Source organism: Amaranthus tricolor, chromosome 7 (assembly GCF_026212465.1).
Source record: "Amaranthus tricolor cultivar Red isolate AtriRed21 chromosome 7, ASM2621246v1, whole genome shotgun sequence".
NCBI lineage: Eukaryota > Viridiplantae > Streptophyta > Magnoliopsida > Caryophyllales > Amaranthaceae > Amaranthus > Amaranthus tricolor.
Window position 1 is genome coordinate 4,775,468 of NC_080053.1, and position 15,036 is coordinate 4,790,503.

At 38.2% G+C, this 15,036-nt stretch overlaps 1 protein-coding gene and 1 long non-coding RNA gene across 2 annotated transcripts; both read left to right on the forward strand.

The window, feature by feature from the left end:
- The first annotated feature begins 1,045 nt into the window (after positions 1-1,045).
- LOC130818407 (uncharacterized) lies at positions 1,046-6,074 on the forward strand. The gene is made up of 3 exons (XM_057684576.1): positions 1,046-1,351; positions 2,301-2,372; positions 4,241-6,074. The coding sequence occupies exon 3, from the start codon at positions 4,245-4,247 to the stop codon at positions 6,072-6,074; it is 1,830 nt and encodes a 609-aa protein (XP_057540559.1). The 5' UTR covers positions 1,046-1,351; positions 2,301-2,372; positions 4,241-4,244.
- Positions 6,075-9,595: 3,521 nt separating this feature from the next.
- Positions 9,596-11,613, forward strand: LOC130818884 (uncharacterized). Its single transcript, XR_009044033.1, has 3 exons — positions 9,596-9,901; positions 10,851-10,922; positions 11,604-11,613. It is a non-coding gene; the product is annotated as an uncharacterized LOC130818884 (long non-coding RNA).
- Positions 11,614-15,036: the final 3,423 nt, after the last annotated feature.

Genomic DNA, 15,036 nt, shown 5'->3' on the forward strand with positions numbered 1-15,036 from the left:
ATAGCGCAGTTGTGGGCCTATCAATGCAGATTTGCTTATGTATTATTGAGTTTGCTATCTCTTCATTTGCAGTAATTTCGTCCTCATTATGTGAATATATATATATATATATATATATATATATATATATATATATATATATATATATATATATATATATATATATATATATATATATAAATAAATATATGTATATATATATATATATATATATATATATATATATATATATATATATATATATATAAATAAATATATGTATATATATATATATATATATATATATATATATATATATATCTATATATATATATATATATATATATATATATATATATATATATATATATATATATATATATATATATATATATATATATATATATATATATATATATATATGTTTACGAATATGCATTTTAAAAAAGTAGATTTAGAATACTTACATAGGTTGTGGGAGCATATATATAATCATCAATGCTTTTTCCAAATAGCATTGCAACATCATTATTGAAGGCTGTAAGATCAATACAACCTGTGTTATCCACAGCATCGAATGTTAGAGCAAACCTGTAATGTGCTAAAAGCAAAAGTAAGATGCAGGAAACATGAACATCAACTCCAATTCCATTTTAAGCAATCAATGGGAATGCAAATGATAAACATCAAAGGTAAACAGTAAGTAATTAGCACAGTTGTTTATGTAACACCCCGAGATTTTAATGAAGTAATTATTTAATATTTTAATAGTTTTTAAAGACTTTACAATTATTTATGAAATTATTTTAATAAATTTCTTTCGTATACGAATTTAAATGTTAACTTATATATATATATATTAAAAATATAATTACGATTCAAAAATAAAGAGGTTCGAATTAAAATGATTATTTTATTAAAACGTCTAAGCCCCCGAAGGTGAGTCTCTTAGTTAGGCCTCGCAAGAAAAAAATGAATCTAAATAAATAAATCAATAAACATGATAATAATAATAACAAGGATAAAAGGCATGAAACCCTTTTTTTTTTTTTTTTTTGCTTGAGCCGTCACTCCTCCCTCCCCTCCTTCTCTTCTCCCTTCCCTCTCTCAATTCCCTCTCCCTCACGGCCCACAGCAGCTGCCGGCACACCAGACCACCAGCAGACCACCGTGAGCAGCCCGCAGCAGCACAGCCGCGTTTTCCCTCCCCCACGCACTACAAGCAGCAGCCTCACCACGAACGACCACAGCAGCGGCTGTTTCGTGAGCCACCAGCAGGTACAGCAGCCGCAAGAGGTGGTTCCTCCACCATTTTCGTGCTCCACACCACTACAAAAACCACTTATACCCTCACCCATTTCTAGTTCCCCTTGTGAGCAATCTCTTACCCAAATTAAGTTTGTATGTGTTGATATTTGATTTCTTATTATTTAGAGTTCATATTTGTTAAATTGGAGTATGAATATCTTGATTTTGTTATGGGTTTGATTATTATGGTGATCTGAAATTAGATAAGTTAGGGTTTATATTATGATGAATTTAAAGGTAGTAATTTGGGTAAATTCATGAATCTTAGCTTGGATTAAGTTATATCTTAATAGGATTTAAAGTGGGTAAGCATTTGAAAGTGTGAATTGAACTTGAATAAGTTAGGGGTGGATGAATTAAAAGTAGTATATACTATTTTTGTGGCTTGGATGATGTTTTGTATTGGAAATCTTGTATAAGCTTGTGTATGTGACACTTTGGATGAATGGTGACTAGTATTGTTAATATCCATTGTTGTAGAGTAAACGATAATAATAATTACTGAGACGGATTAAGGTAGCGATTGTCATTAATGAAAGTATTATCGTGGTTATAGTCGTTGATGAGGTGGTTAGTTTTGAGCTCGGTTGCTATACTGATATGTTCAATTGTGTCGCTAAGTTGGGTGACTTTGACCCAAATTATACGAATCGTTATTGATTCGCCAAGCTACAAATCTAATTTATTCTTAATCGTTTCACTCTAAAAACCTTGGAAAAATAATAAACCACTACTATCATAGGTGATATGATTGTTATTAAGTGTAACGTCATGTATTACGTGTTCTTGAACATATCTTGATATAAACCTGACTAGAATCTAATGTTATGGTTTGATTGGAATTGATGGCGTAGTTCATGTATGAACATGGGTTGAATTTATTGCATGAGTATGCGTAGAATGCGTATTAGCTTGAATCGAAACTTAATTGGCTAATAGCGTAGCTTGTATGGAGTCGGTGCTTCGTAAATGATGTGAAGTAGGCTTATTAGTCTTACTTTAAACGTGTATAGGTGCCCGGTTCATAAGAGGGGCGTAAGAACCCCTTCGAAGCGATTTTTGTGGCTTGTCATCTTGCAGTGCAGGTAAGTACACGCAGTAACTGATTCTTGCATGCATCTTCAATATATTTTCCTTGCGTGATAATATTATACGAGCTAGGTTGAATATGATTTGCTATTTAAATACTGTTAAGTTTGTGTTACAAGTGAAAATCAGTTGTCAAGATGGTAGAGATTGAGTTCTGATATCGCGAGAGTAGAATGTTGGATTATATGAGATGGAATGGGAATGAGTCCCTTATTGATGAGATATTAAGTTGGATGTTACTGTGACTCCACTGGATTGGTACCCCAGTTGGTTTAGTTCCCGGAGGCATGGATCATCTATATATGGTCGCTGTACGGGGGTATGATCATACTTTGCCATTGGGCGCCGGCATGGCCGTCACCGCCCTTGGCTGAGGTGTTGCCATGTGGGTCTTGCAAACCCCAATATGGTGGCCTCTAGTCACAAAAGATGATACGTGGAATTAAGGAAGAAATAGAAAATGGTGAAGGCATTGAGAAGTGCACAGAAGTGAGGAATGGTTGGAGTAGATTTTTATACATTGGAGTGTCTTTCTTCCCTCGTTTTGTTGAATTGATTGTTGGTTGCATGTATAACTTGTTGCTAGATACTGACGTGTACTGCTTGTTTCCTTGTTGACGGCTTGTCTCTGATGGCCCTGCTATGACACGTTTGGTCTATGACTTTACGTTGAGCAGCAGGGGCGTCATAGATAGGTCTTGCAGGTTTTGGAGTTTCCTTGCATTGCATATGGGGGGGGGGGGGATCGAGTGAGAACCTTGACGCGTGCCCTGTTCGAACCATTTTTTTTTGACGCTACATGTGATTTCGAATTGAAAGTGTGTATGTTTTGGTTGAGGCATGAGTCCTCCTTTTGATGTAATTCGTTCCGCTGCAAAGATTTATATCGTTTTATATTTTGTTATAGTATCTTGAATGGCTTGTACAGTGGATTATCTTTTTGCTTGGAAAACCCAAGCGTTTACATGGGAACCACGATCCATGCTTAGCATGTCGACAGAGGTTTTGGCGATGACCTTTCCGCCGTGATTCTGTTACGAGGCCATTGATACCTCTTCATTATGATGATTTATCGTTTGTCTAAATCTTCGGCGCGTCAAATTTCAAGGCAGATGCTGCCGAAATTTCCGTAGGATTTTGTTTGGAAGTTTTCAAACGTCATCTCTTTCTTTTTCCTATTTAAATAATTATTTATTTCTACAAGTGACACCCTTGAAGGGTCTGAAATTCAGGGGTGTTACAGGTGGTATCAAAGCCAGTGGTTCCTATCTTTCCCAAACGCTTCGTGTTTTCTCTAGTACTTATTCCTGTTTTGTTTTCGAAGCTAAACTGCTTTGAGAGTATGGGTAGACATGGGTTAGGTGCATTTATATATGCCTGCATTTTGAGTATTATTGCACATGAATTTGCACGCTTAGGCTTACGATCCTTGCAATGATTGGAATGAATCTTTGTAATGAATTTGTGGTGACTTAACCGATGACGTTTTATTAATTGAAATTTTAAGCATGAATTATGTTTGTAGGAGCAAATGTTGCAAGTTATGGGTTGCGTAAGAGGCTACATTTTTTTTTATGTGCCTGTCCTAGTTAAGCTACGAGTTGCCGTACTTACCTTCAACCTTATATTAGTTGATTATGTGTTTATGTTTCATTGGTTAGTAGTTTATGTCAAAATTATTTAGATAAGCTTACTAGTTCATTTTCTTTAGTGAAGTTGATATATTTCAAAATAAGGATGAATTCCACGCAAAACAAGAATGTATGTCTGGCTGTAATTTGCATACAAAATGTGTTTTTGGCGATGAAGCATGTTATCTTAACGAATGGTGAACATCTCTCGTTTGTGAAACTCTTGTTTGCAGGGAAATGCCTCCGTTGTCTAGTCAACGTTTGAAGAGACGCTCGAACAAGGCCTTACGAGAACTGGTCATGGAGCTAGCCGAGGAAAGGAGATCTAGGTCTGCGCCCGAAGTTGAGACGGCAGCCTCCATGAGCAAGAGCATCTCACAGAACAAACCCCCTGTGTTTACAGGAACTGGAGAACCCGCAATCTTAGAGAATTGGTTACGGGAATTTGACAAGATTTTCAACGTGGTGCAATGCCCTGAGCACCTGAGAGTGGACCAAGCCGCTTTCTACCTACAAGAAGAAGCTGATTACTGGTGGTCCAATGCTAGAGACAACTTGATGAGTGATCCTCAGGAGCCGTTGCAATGGAAAGAGTTCAAAAGGGTGATTCGGGAAAAATACTACCCACCTCATATCAGGAAGCAAAAGTCCAATGAATTTTCGAAGCTCGAGATGGGGGATTTAACGGTTGACGAATACTATAAGAAGTTCATGGAGTATGTGAAATATTGCCCTGATGACGTCCCTACCGAGGAGCAGAAGATGCAGCGTTTTGAATTGGGGCTGAGCAATGAAATTCAAGTGCATGTTGATAGTGACCGGTACACCACTCTGGATGCGATGTACCAAAGAGCTGCTCAAGTGGGAAGTCTACTATACAAAGATAAGGGAAAGAAGCTTGAAACTAGCAGTGCAGGTGTCAACAGTGGGGATAAGAGAAAGGAGAGCTTCCAGCAGCAACACCATTCCCAGCAGAATAAGAAACACATGGGCTTTTCAAGCCTCGAAAGAAATGGGAAGTCGCACCATAGGGGGTTCAGCAATCAAAAGAAGAGTGGAGACAGTAATAGTAAGGAAAGAGTTTATTTCTGCCGCAGGTGTCCAAACAACCACCCAGGGAAGGATTGTAATGGGAATTTAGTAGAATGTAATGTTTGTGGCAAGTTGGGTCATCGTGGCTTCGAATGTTATGCCAAGCATGGGCGTCCGAATCAACAGAATGGGGGACAGCAGCATTTTTATCAGAGGAATTTTGGGAATCAGAGGAATGGGAGTGACTACCGTGGTCAAAACTTACATCAGTCGAAGAACGGGAACGGATATCGGCCTAGTCCAAGCAACTATAAACCCGGAGAGTCGAATGGTCGAAGTAATGGAAGTGCGGGAACCAGTGCGCTAACTACTCAATCAACACCTGGAAAATTAACCGCCATCAGCACAAGGGAAGCAGAGGAAGCAAAGGATGTGGTGACAGGTACGTTTCTTGTGAACTCCGTGCCTGTCAATGCGTTATTTGATACTGGAGCATCAAATTCTTTTGTATCTGCATCAATAATTGAAAGGTTAGGATTAAAGGATCCCGAACCTTCTTCGTACGCCGTAGCAGTTCCTTCAGGAGAGTTGTATCAATGCACTAGAGTTTATAAGAGTGTTCCTTTGACCATTGGGGGAACCCTTTTTCCTAGTGACCTATATGAGTTAAAGATGTGCGACTTAGACATTATTCTTGGGATGGACTGGTTGGGTCGGTTTAAAGCTATTGTTGAATGTGAGAGGCAAGAAGTCAGGCTTGTGGGGCCCAAGGGAAAGAAAGTTAAGTATTGCAAAGCTACTTCAGGTATGCAAACGAAGATAGTATCGTCCCTGAAGATGAAAACATTATTGAGGAAGGGACTGCCAAGCTACCTATGTCATGTACGTAAGATAGAAGACGAGGAGTTGACTCCTGAATCAGTGCCAATCGTAAATGAGTTCCTAGACGTCTTCCCAGAGGAGATACCGGGGATGCCACCTGTTAGGGCTGTTGAGTTCACCATAGACCTGGTACCAGGGGTGGGACCTATATAAAAGCACCATATAGGTTGGCACCAGCTGAAATGGAGGAACTTAAAAAGCAAGTCGAGGAGTTATTAGAGAAGGGATACATTCGACCGAGTGTTTCGCCTTGGGGAGCACCTGTCTTGTTTGTTCGTAAGAAGGATGGGAGTATGAGGTTATGTATTGATTATCGAGAACTGAACAAGATAACTGTGAAGAACAAATACCCTCTTCCGAGAATCGATGATTTGTTTGACCAACTTAAGGGAGCAGGGTTATTTTCCAAAATTGACTTGAGGTCTGGCTATCATCAGCTGAGGATTGCGGAGCGCGATATTCCGAAAACAGCCTTTAGGACTCGATATGGGCACTTCGAGTTCACAGTGATGCCTTTTGGGTTGACTAATGCACCTGCAGCTTTTATGTGCATGATGAACCAGGTGTTTAGTTCGTACCTCGACAATTTCGTGCTGGTCTTTATTGATGACATCTTGGTGTATTCGAGAGATAGGGTGGAACACGAACAACACTTGAGGAAGGTGTTGCAATTACTCCGAGACAATAAGCTGTACGCGAAGTTTTCAAAGTGTGAATTTTGGCTCGAGAAGGTTTCGTTCCTTGGGCATTTTGTGTCCAAAGAAGGAGTTGCCGTTGATCCTGCAAAAATTGAGGCGGTGAGAGATTGGCCTGCACCGAAGAATGTGACTGAAGTAAGGAGCTTTTTGGGTTTAGCTGGTTACTATAGGAGATTCGTGAAGGATTTCTCAAAGATCGCCCGCCCTATGACCAACTTGATGAAGAAAGACAAGAAATTCGAATGGTCTAAAGAGTGCGAGTTGGCCTTCCAAACCTTAAAGGAGAGGTTGACTACCGCACCCGTGCTTACTCTTCCAGATAGCACCCTTGAGTACCTTGTGTATAGTGATGCATCGAAGTATGGGTTGGGATGTGTATTGATGCAAAATAGGAAAGTGGTCGCGTATGCATCCAGACAACTAAAACCACATGAAGTCAATTACCCAACTCACGACCTGGAGCTAGCAGCCATTGTCTTTGCTTTGAAAATTTGGAGACATTACTTGTATGGAGTGAAGTGCAAGATCTACACTGATCATCAGAGTTTGCGATACTTGTATACGCAACAAAATTTGAACATGAGGCAGCGAAGATGGCTAGAGTTGATTAACGACTATGACGTGGAGTTTAATTACCATGAGGGTAGGGCGAACATGGTAGCCGATGCTCTAAGTAGAAAGACCAATCATTCCGTAGCTACCTTGACTATTCCTAGAGAGTTGCAAAGAGACATGGAAAAGTTGAACCTCGAGATTGTGCAGCACGGGGAGCTGAGGTCCAGATTAACAGCCTTATCAATTCGACCCTCAATTTTTGAAGAAATTTTAACACATCAAGTGAGTGACTCCTTATTGGAAAAAACGAGGGAGCAGGTTAAAGAAGGAAAAGCTGAAGGATTCACAATATTCGAGGATGGTAGCATTCGATACAAGGGTAGATGGTGTGTACCCTCTTCTTGTGCAGAGCTCAAGGATAAAATCTTATCAGAGGCTCATAGTTCGATGTATTCCGTCCACCCGGGGGGAGATAAAATGTATCGAGATCTGAAGCAAACATTCTGGTGGTCTGGGATGAAAAGAGATATTGCTGAGTTTGTTTCCAGGTGTCTGACATGTCAAAAGGTCAAAAGTGAACATAAGAGACCTGCAGGTTTACTCCAACCCTTGGATATTCCTGTATGGAAATGGGATGACATATCAATGGACTTTGTTTTGGGTTTACCGAGAACTAGGTCAGGAAATGACACGTTATGGGTGATCGTTGATAGACTCACCAAGAGTGCAAGATTCATTTCGATGAATAATCAATGGAGTATGGATCAGTTGGCTCGAGCTTACCTTAAAAATGTTGTGCGATACCATGGTGTCCCTAGATCTATAGTTTCTGACCGTGATACTAGGTATGTGTCAAAATTTTGGGAGGCTTTTCAAGCAGCTCTGGGAACAGAACTTCTAAGAAGCACATCTTTTCACCCTGCCACTGATGGACAGACCGAGCGCACTAATCGGACTCTTGAAGATATGTTGAGAGCCGTAGCCTTGGATAGGCAAGGATCTTGGGATGAGTGCCTAGATATGGTGGAATTTTCATACAACAATAGTTACCAGGCAAGCATCCAGATGGCACCTTTCGAAGCTTTATATGGTCGTCGTTGCCGAAATCCAGTATGTTGGGACGATTTCAGTGAGTCTGTCACTCTAAGGCCGGTTATGTTGGAGGAAATGACTGATCAAGTAAAAATGATTCGAGAAAGACTTAAAGCGGCCCAGGATCGACAAAAGTCCTATGCAGATCTTAAGAGGAGACCTGATGAGTTCGCCGTAGGGGATTATGTATTATTGAGAGTTTCACCGATGAAGGGAGTCATGAGGTTTGGCAAGAAGGGCAAGTTGAGTCCAAAGTTCATAGGACCTTATGAGGTCACAGAGAAGGTAGGAAACGTCGCTCACAGACTAGCATTACCCAATGAGTTGGGTAAGGTCCATGATGTGTTTCACATTTCGCAGTTGAAGAGATATGTCCCTGATAAATCTCACGTGCTAGATCCTGAGCCCTTAGACCTTGATGAGAATTTATCTTATGAAGAGAAGCCTATCAAGATCTTAGATTCTAAGGTGCGTAGTACGAGGAGAAAAGATATAAACATGGTGAAAGTTCTTTGGGATAACCAGCGCACACAGGAGGCAACGTGCGAAACTGAGCATTCCATGCGTGAGAAATACCCACACCTTTTTTCCGAGGTTAGTGAGTTACGGGGTCGTAACTAAGTTTTTAAGGGGGGTAGAATGCGATAAAATTTCGTACGTTCGCACGTATTTTCTCTTTTATGATACCGACCTATTACAAATTTGCATGCTTTTGATTGATCGTGTTAAGTCAAATGTGTGACAATTACATGTTTTGATTGGGTGTTGAGTTAATTTAGATGATTATGAATGCACGAAACGAAATATTTATGAATATTTGGACAGAGCGAGTATAATAGCATCAATAAGTCGCGATCTTTGAGTTAATTCCTTGGGCTTAAAACCGTTAAGACACCTTCTTGAGTTATTACAAATGTAAATTCTCACAATTAGTACCTTGGTTGCGCTAGTTTCGGGGACGAAACTCCTTTTAAGGGGGGTAGTCTGTAACACCCCGAGATTTTAATGAAGTAATTATTTAATATTTTAATAGTTTTTAAAGACTTTACAATTATTTATGAAATTATTTTAATAAATTTCTTTCGTATACGAATTTAAATGTTAACTTATATATATATATATTAAAAATATAATTACGATTCAAAAATAAAGAGGTTCGAATTAAAATGATTATTTTATTAAAACGTCTAAGCCCCCGAAGGTGAGTCTCTTAGTTAGGCCTCGCAAGAAAAAAATGAATCTAAATAAATAAATCAATAAACATGATAATAATAATAACAAGGATAAAAGGCATGAAACCCTTTTTTTTTTTTTTTTTTTGCTTGAGCCGTCACTCCTCCCTCCCCTCCTTCTCTTCTCCCTTCCCTCTCTCAATTCCCTCTCCCTCACGGCCCACAGCAGCTGCCGGCACACCAGACCACCAGCAGACCACCGTGAGCAGCCCGCAGCAGCACAGCCGCGTTTTCCCTCCCCCACGCACTACAAGCAGCAGCCTCACCACGAACGACCACAGCAGCGGCTGTTTCGTGAGCCACCAGCAGGTACAGCAGCCGCAAGAGGTGGTTCCTCCACCATTTTCGTGCTCCACACCACTACAAAAACCACTTATACCCTCACCCATTTCTAGTTCCCCTTGTGAGCAATCTCTTACCCAAATTAAGTTTGTATGTGTTGATATTTGATTTCTTATTATTTAGAGTTCATATTTGTTAAATTGGAGTATGAATATCTTGATTTTGTTATGGGTTTGATTATTATGGTGATCTGAAATTAGATAAGTTAGGGTTTATATTATGATGAATTTAAAGGTAGTAATTTGGGTAAATTCATGAATCTTAGCTTGGATTAAGTTATATCTTAATAGGATTTAAAGTGGGTAAGCATTTGAAAGTGTGAATTGAACTTGAATAAGTTAGGGGTGGATGAATTAAAAGTAGTATATACTATTTTTGTGGCTTGGATGATGTTTTGTATTGGAAATCTTGTATAAGCTTGTGTATGTGACACTTTGGATGAATGGTGACTAGTATTGTTAATATCCATTGTTGTAGAGTAAACGATAATAATAATTACTGAGACGGATTAAGGTAGCGATTGTCATTAATGAAAGTATTATCGTGGTTATAGTCGTTGATGAGGTGGTTAGTTTTGAGCTCGGTTGCTATACTGATATGTTCAATTGTGTCGCTAAGTTGGGTGACTTTGACCCAAATTATACGAATCGTTATTGATTCGCCAAGCTACAAATCTAATTTATTCTTAATCGTTTCACTCTAAAAACCTTGGAAAAATAATAAACCACTACTATCATAGGTGATATGATTGTTATTAAGTGTAACGTCATGTATTACGTGTTCTTGAACATATCTTGATATAAACCTGACTAGAATCTAATGTTATGGTTTGATTGGAATTGATGGCGTAGTTCATGTATGAACATGGGTTGAATTTATTGCATGAGTATGCGTAGAATGCGTATTAGCTTGAATCGAAACTTAATTGGCTAATAGCGTAGCTTGTATGGAGTCGGTGCTTCGTAAATGATGTGAAGTAGGCTTATTAGTCTTACTTTAAACGTGTATAGGTGCCCGGTTCATAAGAGGGGCGTAAGAACCCCTTCGAAGCGATTTTTGTGGCTTGTCATCTTGCAGTGCAGGTAAGTACACGCAGTAACTGATTCTTGCATGCATCTTCAATATATTTTCCTTGCGTGATAATATTATACGAGCTAGGTTGAATATGATTTGCTATTTAAATACTGTTAAGTTTGTGTTACAAGTGAAAATCAGTTGTCAAGATGGTAGAGATTGAGTTCTGATATCGCGAGAGTAGAATGTTGGATTATATGAGATGGAATGGGAATGAGTCCCTTATTGATGAGATATTAAGTTGGATGTTACTGTGACTCCACTGGATTGGTACCCCAGTTGGTTTAGTTCCCGGAGGCATGGATCATCTATATATGGTCGCTGTACGGGGGTATGATCATACTTTGCCATTGGGCGCCGGCATGGCCGTCACCGCCCTTGGCTGAGGTGTTGCCATGTGGGTCTTGCAAACCCCAATATGGTGGCCTCTAGTCACAAAAGATGATACGTGGAATTAAGGAAGAAATAGAAAATGGTGAAGGCATTGAGAAGTGCACAGAAGTGAGGAATGGTTGGAGTAGATTTTTATACATTGGAGTGTCTTTCTTCCCTCGTTTTGTTGAATTGATTGTTGGTTGCATGTATAACTTGTTGCTAGATACTGACGTGTACTGCTTGTTTCCTTGTTGACGGCTTGTCTCTGATGGCCCTGCTATGACACGTTTGGTCCATGACTTTACGTTGAGCAGCAGGGGCGTCATAGATAGGTCTTGCAGGTTTTGGAGTTTCCTTGCATTGCATATGGGGGGGGGGGGGGATCGAGTGAGAACCTTGACGCGTGCCCTGTTCGAACCATTTTTTTTGACGCTACATGTGATTTCGAATTGAAAGTGTGTATGTTTTGGTTGAGGCATGAGTCCTCCTTTTGATGTAATTCGTTCCGCTGCAAAGATTTATATCGTTTTATATTTTGTTATAGTATCTTGAATGGCTTGTACAGTGGATTATCTTTTTGCTTGGAAAACCCAAGCGTTTACATGGGAACCACGATCCATGCTTAGCATGTCTACAGAGGTTTTGGCGATGACCTTTCCGCCGTGATTCTGTTACGAGGCCATTGATGCCTCTTCATTATGATGATTTATCGTTTGTCTAAATCTTCGGCGCGTCAAATTTCAAGGCAGATGCTGCCGAAATTTCCGTAGGATTTTGTTTGGAAGTTTTCAAACGTCATCTCTTTCTTTTTCCTATTTAAATAATTATTTATTTCTACAAGTGACACCCTTGAAGGGTCTGAAATTCAGGGGTGTTACAGTTTATCTAAGGAAAGTTTAGTTATCCAGAAAGGAAAAAAATGTAAACAATAAACATAATGAATTTCCAAATATTTTGATACCTAGGTACAAAAACGACGTCTTTCTTGTGACACCATTGACAGTTAAAGACTTTATACTTGTCAGTGTCTGTTTTCTTCTTGCATGGTTCGCATCTTAAAAATTTGCGAATATCGTCATATTTGCAACTTGAGATAAATGCTTTGATACTATACCACTCATCTTGGATTTTGTTCTGATCCTACACAGTGTAAAAGCATTGTATCTTCTTAGAGTTTATTTATTTCACAGGTAAAACAATGTGCTTATAATTGCGATGTAAGTACTCTAATCGTGGTAAAAAACATTATTTCTAAAAGTTAAGGTAGCTATGATAAGTAATGAAAATTATGAGGCTATACCTTTTTGTTCTTAATATAATCAATTGTTGTGTAGCGGCGCTGTTGTGGTTGTGTTCGGGTTTGCCGGATTTGTGTCTTTCTTTCATCAAGTAAGTATGTGTTGAGGCCCTATATAAAAAGAAAGTATTGTTAAGATAAAGCATTGTAATTTTAGTAAAGGAATTGTTTGAGCCTAACAGCAATAGTGGTTTAAATAATAGTGTACATTAAGTGAAACCAAAGTAGCATGCAGTATTTTAAAAATGAATAAACAGACTAAATGTAAAACTAACCAATGGGCTGAGGTGTTCTTCGTTTTCCCTAGTTGGTGTCACTATGAAGGTGGAGGACATTGTTGTTGATAAGCCAAAGCCTATTATGATTAAAAGAAAGGTGGTCATGGTAACAAAAAGAGTAAATACACATTGTTGCACAAGATAGACATAGAATATAACCACAGTTGAGTGATGCTTAACCTTTGTGTGAAGTAACCTTTAGAGAAGTAAACCCAATAATAGGATATGATAATGGTTTTTCTTTAAAGAAATCAGCCATATCATTCCATGTAGAGAGTGTTAAGGGTTGATGAGAACTATTTTTTTTTTATTTTGAATAAACATGAAAATACAATGTATGTAATTAGTATTAATCCATGAAATGAAAAACCACTTTTGGTTTATAGAATACCTGTGATTTGTAATAAGAATCTCACAGACATTGTTTTGCTGGCCAAAAGCTCCATTTACTGTGCGCACATTGGTAAAAAAGAAGACAATGCCGAGTACATTTGAAAAATACAAAGTGTCATCTTTTCTATATACATTAACAGAGAAAACAGCATGCGAGCAAACACATTTTAAGAAGGGAGTAAAACTAAATATATAGGTGTTTTAAATCTATTTATATGTAAGGAAAAGCTATGTGTCTAGACCGTAACTGTCATACGGAGTCGTAGCACGAGAAATCGCCAATAATGTATGTTACGCTGGTCTAATGGAACAGGAAGAAGAACTAGTGGGTTGCACGATGGTTCGATTGTTGAATGTCATTTGAAACTCGCCATCCTTTGACTAGTATTTTTTAGCTACATCGCGGATTGTTGGATCGGAGATTTCTTGACTTTGCTAAATTAGATCCATGTCTGCTTCTATATCCTCTTCAAACAAGGTTTCCTTCATTGGATCACCCTAACATCAAACGTCATTCAGAAATGAATATCTGATGCTGTAAAAACTATGCATGCTGCTGAAAGCAATTATGTTAATAAAATTCTACCGGGCGATTAGAATGGCTTACATTTTTCGATGACCTTGCATTTGACCTTGTGATCCGATTGTTTGGTGTTAAGCTCATTAAATTTGACGTACTTTTGCTTCATGCTTGTCTAGCGGTGTCTAGATGTGTAAGCCATTAGCCCTAAGCTTGTATATTAGGTTGAGTGTACACGAAAAGCGTAAAACCAATATTGTTGTACAATTAGAATTTGTTATAGTGTATGGTTGGAAACTAAAATGTGTGCATCCGTGCAGTTAGAGATTGTACCAAAGATGGAATGTCTACAACTATTGAGCAAATAGTACTTCACACCAAACGTTTAAAGTAAATGTAAGTGAGTTACGTTGGAATCTGCATAAGTATGTTTTTGAATATACTTTCTTACCTCAATAAATGCAATCAACAAAGATCAGTGACACAAGCAAAAAAATAACAAAAAGAACAAGAATAAATGAAGCTCCAACAAACGCATATCTAAAAGATCAGTAACACAAGCAAAAAATAAGAAAAAGAACATAGAAGCCATGATAACTTTAAAAGTTTACACATAATTGGGAAAAACATCAAAAATGATTTTTTTAACCCTTACCTTGAAAATGAGTGAAGTTGAAGAACAAATACTTTATAAGACTAAACGATTAATCAAACAAAAGGCTGAAGAGCAACATAATTAAGGGTGCAAGCTTTTTAAATAACTAATGGAATCAGGATTGCTAAAAGAAAGAATATTTAAACAATATTCAATGAGGCATAAAAATCATTGATGTTAAAACATGTTGATCTGATTTAGCTCTTTGCAATGTAGTTGTTTGACTCATGGTATAGATTGCATGTTAATATCTATGCTCTTAATCAGTGTCACAAATGGTATAGATTGCATGTTAGAGATGTAAACTATAAAGGAGAAATAACACTTAGTAATGGAGCAGAGAACTGCTATTGACTAACCTTATATTGTCTTCCTTGTAGCTCGTTCGAAGTGGTATCCTTATCTCTTATAAAATATAAGTGTGTTTTCTATGAGTGATAAATAACTTTTATTTAATGATCTTTCAAAACATAAGGGTTTAGGAATAGGTAGAATTGAGAATTGCAAAGAAACATGGAGTAATCGTTGCATAAAGAAGGGGACAAGGTTTACTGTACTTGTATAAAAATCTATGCATGTCAAGAAGTACCCGTTTTGCATGCAA

What these genes read in the sequence shown, in the direction of transcription:
- LOC130818407 (XM_057684576.1), top strand. Translation starts at nt 4,245, where the DNA reads ATGCCTCCGTTGTCTAGTCAACGTTTGAAGAGACGCTCGAACAAGGCC.